General features: G+C 41.3%; 1 protein-coding gene across 1 annotated transcript; it reads left to right on the top strand.

The window, feature by feature from the left end:
• The first annotated feature begins 2,526 nt into the window (after positions 1-2,526).
• Positions 2,527-8,440, top strand: LOC105394667 (ubiquitin carboxyl-terminal hydrolase 7). The gene is made up of 11 exons (XM_038109252.2): positions 2,527-2,668; positions 2,746-2,826; positions 3,056-3,375; positions 3,455-3,618; positions 3,975-4,234; positions 4,434-4,608; positions 4,764-4,956; positions 5,711-5,873; positions 7,384-7,517; positions 7,986-8,082; positions 8,158-8,440. Exons 2-11 carry the CDS (start codon positions 2,770-2,772, stop codon positions 8,314-8,316), a joined length of 1,722 nt encoding a protein of 573 aa, XP_037965180.1. The 5' UTR covers positions 2,527-2,668; positions 2,746-2,769; the 3' UTR covers positions 8,317-8,440.
• Positions 8,441-8,890: the final 450 nt, after the last annotated feature.

The following is an 8,890-nucleotide window of genomic DNA, read 5'->3' on the forward strand; positions in this document are numbered from 1 at the left end:
AGAAAGTAATTTTGTTGCATTTATCGCACAAAAATGAAGAGTTGTAGCAACTCGGCAGCTATAATTCTATTTATTTGTCGATTAATGAGCACCACATCGCTGTAACTGCACCCTTAGTGTAGAAGCTGCAACAAAATTGCTATGACAGCCCTAAATTGGGTGCAGTTTACTTTTACTCGACTTTTAACCTACTATTTAAGCTTCTTGGTCACAATTACTCGACTGTCTTAGCACTGAATTGCTGTATAATTTGTGCCCTTTTCGCGTCGAGACAGCGCTGCCGCGACCATAATTCGATTAATTACGGGACCTTTACAGCACATGATAGCAAAACAGGAACGTGACCGTTACCTTTATTGCACATATTTTTGCTACTTGGTTAAGTAACGCGATAAACCGGAAATAGATTTACTTATTGGTAAATTATCATTTTGATGTTCTCAAGACGACCGAATGGCGTAGTGGTTAGTGACCCTGACTACTGAGCCGATGGTCCCGGGTTCGATTCCCGGCTGGGGCAGATATTTGTTTAAACACAGATATTTGTTCTCGGGTCTTGGATGTGCTCGTAAAATGGCAATAGGCCCGCCCCCTATTACATTGGGACTAACATAACACTCTGGCGAAAAGTGGGTGCAGCAATGCACCTCTGCCTACCCCGCAAGGGAGTACATTAGTACAAGGCGTGAGTTCGTGTGTGTGTGTTCTCACATTGTACAATACAACCCCGGAGAGGAGAATATACTGTTACTTCCACTATAAGGACAAAGCTTTTGTTCAGCGTGATAGCATTATTATTGGGAACGACCATTGTTGCATAATAAATTATATTACCTACCCTTCTTTTGTAAAAACGTAACTATACTTAATTAATCTTTTATTTCACATTTATTCTATGATTTTATTAATTCTTGTTCACAAAAGAAGAAGCTCACATTTTATCAGTAACAAGGATATTATTAAAGAGGAGAATTAGTTGTGTTTACAAAGCAAAGGACACAAAGTAAAGCAGCACATCACGACACTAATTAGGCCCGTGTGTCCTGTGTTATGCTTTACCTGAAGCCTTATTCTGAAAAATATATACGTGTAGAAGTAGGAGTGTGTAGAATTCATAATACTTATATGACACGTTTGTAATGAAGTTATTATAAAGAATGAAGTGCTATTTATAAGGCTCTTACAATTTTATTGAGTACCAGAAAACAAATGAATTTAGATCTTTAAATTCATTTGTTTTCTGCTGGCTGAAAAGGTTACGTTACTTGTACTGTAGGTATAATTTATAAATAGGTAAGTTCAATGAGTACCAAAGTTATATAAAAGTAAATTAATAGACATTTACGAGTATGTTATATGAAGTCGTTTTTGATTCCAGAATATGCGACCTCCAGTTATCCTAGCGGACATTGTTCACTTGTTTGTCGTCCTGTAATAGGCTTTTTTTACTGCACACGGCGGCACAATCATACGTTTTTATTATCTCACTAGCTTCTCCGCATTCGCTACGCTTTGTCTTTAATTAAAATAATAAAGGTAAGCAAACCTAAATCTTTATGTCATGACAGATGTGTCAAAAGTTAACCACTACTCTGCTCTAACCAAGAATGGAGAAATTGGCATTAAGCATACGTTTTTTTAATTTTATTTTCTAGGTTAATTTGGTCTAGAGGTGTGTTAGAGCTTTCGTAGATTATAATTGTACATGAACATTGTTAATTTCGTTATAAATACTCCCACGCCCTTACAACTAGACAACTAACTAATAATTACTTAGATTAGATTTCAAGGGTGTCTCATCGTCAGCCGTTCCCTTTTGTCTGCTTTAATTTAACTGCCTACTCAATATAATGCCAGATATTAATTAATTCCTGTTGAGTCTACTCCCGGAGACATTATATTTAACGAGATTGACAGTCAGCTGGTGAGGGCTTATTAAAGTTATTAATACTTAAAATAACGATCCCTGTGACAATCGCTATCGTATCAATTTGATAACGGTTGGGCACGTTACCTGAAGGAACTAGATGGTACAATTTGGTGGAATAATTCGAACTAATAAAAACTTAAACACAGGCTAGGTTAAAGGTGCGTTTTCACTAATACGAGGAGGTGCACGGAAGGAACCTACCCGAGTGCCGTTTCAAGTAACTTTATGTTGTGTAGTAGGTCTATGCGGTCTATGCTTTATGGGCAGTCAGCGAGTGACTCTTGACTGGCTGATCCTTTCACCACGGTGGCTAACCAACCTATGTATACGCGCTATGCACCGACACGCTGAAGACCAATATACCTTACTTTATGCTTGCTTTGCTTTCAAATAAAAAAGTTATTGTTATGACCCTGATAAACTAACCCATTGACTTATATATTACTAGCGTAAGGACAGGCCCAACCGCTCTAGAAAATGACACCCTCGCGTTGGCCCTAAAACCTCATAAACCTTTTGAAATCATTGAACTAACCTAAAAAATAACGATCATGACAGACCCAACCTCCTTGACGATCTAATTATCTACGGTCCGTTATATTCTTTTAAAATAGGAACCAGCAAAAATGACATCTGGGACATGATAAAATGACGTATGTCATCGATTGACCAAAAAAATCCAAAAATTACGCTGATTTATTTTGATAACAAGCAATATGTATAATATTTTGAAATAAGGTGAGATACAAATATTGATAGTGTAATGTTTACTTTAAACATGTAGGTAATATAATATTATTGTTTTGACTTTCCAGATTTACATGGTATAACAACTAAAAATGATAGAAGCAGCGAGTGCAAGCGTGGAAAATGCCACAACCACTACCACTATACCAGTATGTTATGTGAAACTATACTTTCAACCTTACAATAGTAGTCCTCAATTACACTTATACGTCGGCATTCACCAACAGATTACGGACAAGGCCTACTGGCTGGTGCTTACCTCAGGCTGTAAACGTAATATAACTAGTAAATAGGTGCAACTCCAATAAGTAGATAATTCTTAGCGAAGTACAGATAAAACCGGGCGGTCTTTCATACTAAAAGAACTCAATTTTACAGAACATAATAAACGATGACAACGACATCGCCCGGCCGGAAGCCACGTTCCGATTCACAGTGGAAAATGTGAGCCAACTGAAAGAGCAGGTTCTGTCACCGCCCACCTACGTGCGGTGTCTGCCGTGGAAGATCCTGGTGCTGACGCGCAACACCACCACCGCTGACCGGCAGCAGCAGAAGGCTCTGGGCATCTTCCTGCAGTGCAACGGAGACTGCGACTCTTCAGGGTGGTCGTGCTACGGCATGGGCGAGCTCAAACTCGTGTCGCACAAGCCAGACATACCAGACTACTCCAGGAAACTACACCACATGTTCCACTAGTACGCATTCTACACTAGCTACTTCTAGATTCATGTGGTCTCAAAACTTCCATGGACTTTTACGTAATTTTAATTCCAGCAAAGAAGACGACTGGGGCTACACTCACTTCATACTGTGGAAAGACCTGATGAACCCAGACAATGGCTTCATCAAGGACGACTCCATCACGATCGAGGCTCACGTCACCGCTGAGGCGCCGCACGGGGTCTGCTGGGACTCCAAGAAGCATACAGGATATGTAGGTATGTCAGTGCGTCTACAGTGTTATTGGCTCAATCCACACCAGACGATCAACTTGGTCCGATCGCGCGCGCCATAGAGCTTTTGGGTCTCAGCACATATAAGCGTAACGATAAGGGATGGAGCTCTCGTTCTACTGATTAACAGAATAAAAAGAGGCGATCCCTTTAAGGTGAGAACGGACCAACGTTACGAGGTGTAACATGTTACATTACACCTCGTAACGTTGGTCAGTATCTACCCACCTTTACATTACGCTTATAAAATGTGAACTTTTGTATTTCCGTTCCTTGCCGCGCGCGATTGGATTGCGTTAGGGTTGTCAAAATTTGCGAAATTTAATAAGACTGTTTCCCAGGGTTGAAGAACCAGGGCGCGACGTGCTACATGAACTCACTGCTGCAGACGCTATTCTTCACCAACATCCTTCGCAAAGCGGTGTATAAGATGCCGACAGTAGGCGATGACAGCTCGCGTTCTGTCGCCTTCGCCTTGCAGAGAGTTTTTTACGACCTGCAGTTCTCAGAAAAGCCGGTGGCGACGAAAAAGCTGACCAAGAGTTTTGGATGGGAGACCCTCGACTCTTTCATGCAACATGATGTTCAAGAGTTTTTACGGGTAAGTGTAAATTTTAGAAAGAGGTACCTGAAATGAAGTTAATATTTATTTTTAGTGTAATGTTTACACAAAAAAATTACAGTGATGTGGTTTTTAATTATGATGGTCACCCGATATGAAGTCACTAGCAATGAAAACGCGGAATGTAGTATTGTGCAATGTTAAAATTACCAAGCATCATATTTTTTATTATTCGCAGGTGTTACTTGATAAGTTAGAAAGTAAAATGAAAGGAACTATAGTGGAAGGAACGGTACCAAAGCTGTTCGGTGGGAAAATGACGTCATTCATCAAATGCAAGAATGTAAATTGTTCAAGTACTAGAGTGGAAACCTTCTACGATATCCAACTGACAGTCAAAGGAATGAAAAACAGTTAGTACCAAGCTTAGGAAAGAAATTGTATCAGTCATCTCGCGCACTCTGAGTAGTTAGCGACAGAACACTGACCAGACACTAAGAACATCACCTTTTCCACCCGGCTGTTCAAGAGACACAACAACAAACATCTAACCATTCTTGTCTTGCAGTCTACGAGTCGTTCAACGACTACATCAGCACGGAGCTGCTAGAGGGAGACAACAAGTACGACGCGGGCGAGCACGGGCTGCAGGACGCGGAGAAGGGGGTTCGCTTCGACGTGTTCCCTCCCGTGCTGCATCTGCACCTCATGAGGTTCCAGTACGACCCGCAGACCGACAACTCGGTCAAGTTCAATGATAAGTAAGTGGCAATAAGATTTTGTTCCGAAAACTTCTACCTGATATGATATAGGCAGCTACCTACAGTCCTACACCCATAGCGAAGATGGGGAGATCCTACCTGATATTGTTATGATAGAACTGGGAGTACTCAGCGGAGTTCAGGACAGTAGATATATTATGGCAGTTGTATCCATTATAAATGAGTACCCTCGGTCAAACAGCTCTTTGATTTGCCTACTATCTTAGAGACTATTCTATTCTATTCTCTGTGGGGGTTACTATGTAAGTACCTTCACCTGGCTCTCTCGAGTGGAACCTTTGTGCATATCCCCAAGGTCTAAACTGCCTTCCTAAGCTTGGACCATTTCCCACCACGCTGGTCCACTGCGGGTTGGAGGGTTCACATATCTAGATGTGCTAAATCTAGATATGCAGGTTTCCTCACGATGTTTTCCTTCACCGTAAGAGCGATAGTATACATTGTACTTAAGTTAAAAGAACTCATTGGTACATGTCAGCGCCGGGATTCGAAACCCGCATCTCTTGCGTGAGAAGCGGGCGCTTACCCGACTGAGCTACCACCGCTCCTATCTTAGAGACTTTGAAACATTGTTCTTCAGAGTCATTCAGACATGTATACATAGCCGGTATGCCTGCCAACTTAAAGACCAATATCATGTTTTCCATTAAAGACGATAGTAAGACAACTCTTCCAACCAATTAAAACCCTCGATGCTCCATTTACCATTCCTCATAGTGACTTTAATCTCCAGATTCGAGTTCTTCGAGGAGATAAACCTGGACCCGTACCTCCAAGAAGCGGCGGTGCCAGCACAGTCCCCCGCACAGTATACCCTCCACGCCGTGCTAGTGCACTCGGGCGACAACCACGGTGGACACTACGTCGTGTTCATCAACCCCAGGGGAGATGGCAAGGTAACTCGTGCTACCATCAGCCTGTAATCGACCAGCCTATCCTAAGAAGCGTCAAATAATCACAATCTTCCTCATCCAATCACTGCAGGCTATCGCACCATAACGTCACGTCTTTCCTAAAGACCGCAGCGCAGTACACTGCTTAATTTTTAAAAACTAAGTAGTTATGTCACTTATTTAACATCAGCAGTAAATCAAAACTTGTGATGGAAGTTTAAATAAGCAGAAAATACGGATCAACACATCGAACAAAATCTTTGAATAATGTATCAAATCAATCCTAGGTTCCAGCTTTAGAATTGTTATGTGCCTATCAATCCATCGAACAGACTGTCGAGTGGCACGAGAATTTCGCGATGGTAAATAAAATAAATTGGGCAAGAAGGTGAGGCTGCCAAATTTGATAAAATTGAAGTCTTATTACATTTGTCTATCGCCCGGAGGCGTTATCGATAAAAATGAGATTAACCTCATATTTCACTAAGCATATTCGCTCCCAGCCCGACCCTGTGCACCAAATTACTTAGCAGGAAAATCGCCACTCTATTTACCTTTCGATAAATTAAAGTGTATTTAGGTATTTTCCGGCGAAATATATTTAACACAAATTCCTTTAAATATAATCCTATCGCCTCAAAGGAATTTAAGGTGCTCCTTGAATTTTTCAAGCGTAAATAGCAAACAGATTTATCCGTGTTTAATTTTAATTTATAACAAATACAGCTGTGATTTCATGAGAAATTTAACTCCGACAATAATTTCGCTTATTTTAGCAATTTGTCTGAACAGAAATTTATCATGTTTTATATAAATATTAATTACATTATATTTTCTACGTTATTTATTTAAAAAAAAAACATTAAACATACCATTGCAAGCCGTAGTGGTATAGCTCCAAGTTTACTCGCCACGACTGTTCTTAGTATGTCACTGTCAAAAATTTGAGCTATATAAAGTGTTATATAGCTCAAATTTTTGACAGTGAACAGTCGTGGCGAGTAAACTTGGAGCTTATAGTGATAGTCACCGTGATGAAAGAAATGGCCCACTTACCCGACAACTCTCACAGCACAAGCTTATTGCTTGTGTTAGGGTCCACCACACCAATCCGCACTAGGCCAGCATGTTGGACTAGGCCTAGAACCCTTCCTTGGAAGGAGACCCGTGCGCCAGCAGTGGGGACGTGATGGGTCGTGATGATGATGTTAAACGCCCACCAACATGTCTTTGACTTGACTTCTCGCCTACCAACCTGACCACCAACACCGCACACTTCAACCCACCCCCCATGTTCGTCCACAGTGGTGCAAGTTCCACAACTTCCGAACAATTTTTACCCGCCCGTTCCTCCACAGTGGTGCAAGCTCGACAACTTCTGAACCCTCTTTACCCACCAGTTCCTCCACAGTGGTGCAAGTTACAACTTCCAAACCCTCTATACCCGCCCGTTCCTCCACAGTAGTGCAACTTCGACAACATCCAAACCCTCTTTACCCGTGTTCCTCCACAGTGGTGCAAGTTCGACGACGACGTGGTGTCCCGCTGCTCTGCGCGCGAGGCCGTGGAGTACAACTACGGCGGGCAGGAGGACGCGCCGCACCTGCCCCGCCGCGCCACCAGCGCCTACATGCTTATTTATATACAGTAAGTATTGTAGCGTTTTGTTCTGGGATTAAATGTGCATACATGAACCTTCCTCTTAGCTGAAATTAGTCTAACTATTAAAAAAAAAACGCATCAAAATCCGTTGTGTAAGCATACATACTGCAGACAGACGCGAAAATTGACTTTACTTTATACTATGTAGAGGGGTATGTGAGGTTGATTCGCCTAATCATTGTATTTTATTTTATTTTATTTTATTTTTATTGTAGTAAATATCACTGAATAATGCTCATTCCGCTGAAAGGTACGTTCGATAGAACTTTAGTAGAAAGTTAACTATGTATATAGAACTTAGAACCGAATGAGCATTATTCAGTGATAATGACCACAATGATGATGAGGCGAATTTTTATTGCGTCAGGAGTTTTACAAACTTGTGTCCCACCGTACATTGCCATCACCTTTCATTAAAACTCTACTACAGTTGAGTCCCTCCCCCCTCCGCAGAACCTCCCAGCTCAAGCACGTGCTGCAGGAGGTGTCAGCAGCTGACATCCCCGCGGACCTCAGCGACCGCATCACACAGGAAATGCGATACGAGATGGTAAGGACAAGTAAATATCACTCTACCACCCCCCGCACACACTTTATTTTACCATTTTTTTATAACCCATATAAGAAACCCCTGTTCCGTATTTCAGGCGGCAGAAAAATAAGATGCAGGAAAGTAAAATCTGACACCTCAGTGAGCTCGTCCAAGTATGTGAAGATATTCAGCGCACTAAAACAGTTGTTCACTTTGCAGGCCGTAGCCGGCTCTAAGTTTAAGGGAAGATAGACCAAGTAGAAGATAAATTGACAAGTGTATTTAGAATTACGTTTCGAAACTATTTTTATTATCGTTGTATATTTTTGTAAATGTTATATTTATGTGCCCGCTGTTAATAAAACATGTTGCAATATTTCGGTGTTTGAAATTTTTAAGACAATCCCATCATTATTAAAATTTTACCTCTGAGATAATTTCAGCGAGTTAGGATTATACGATATAGAAATCATTACTAGGCCAGGTAATCAATATCATCATTTCCTAGCCGATTTTCGCCCAAATTATAAAGTTGGGAGCTTAAAGCCAATAGACAGCTAAAGTATAAAGCTCCGCGAGGCCAACCTGTAATCAACGGAGCCAGTAGCGAGGCGTAATTTAAAATGCATGGGCTGGGAGCTACAATTAAACAGCTCTCTGGGAGCGCAGGCTTTACTGCCGCTCGCCCATTCCGCTGTCTAATGATGCAAAGCGAATTTTAGATTTTATTCAGCTTGAAGACGATCCTACAGACACTGATTTTGATAACCTAATTTTTTGTGAATTAAATCCGTGATAGTATTTAACCTGTCACGCATCAATCTTT

The sequence above is a fragment of the Plutella xylostella genome, chromosome 17 (assembly GCF_932276165.1).
Source record: "Plutella xylostella chromosome 17, ilPluXylo3.1, whole genome shotgun sequence".
In the NCBI taxonomy this organism is placed as follows: Eukaryota; Metazoa; Arthropoda; class Insecta; order Lepidoptera; family Plutellidae; genus Plutella; species Plutella xylostella.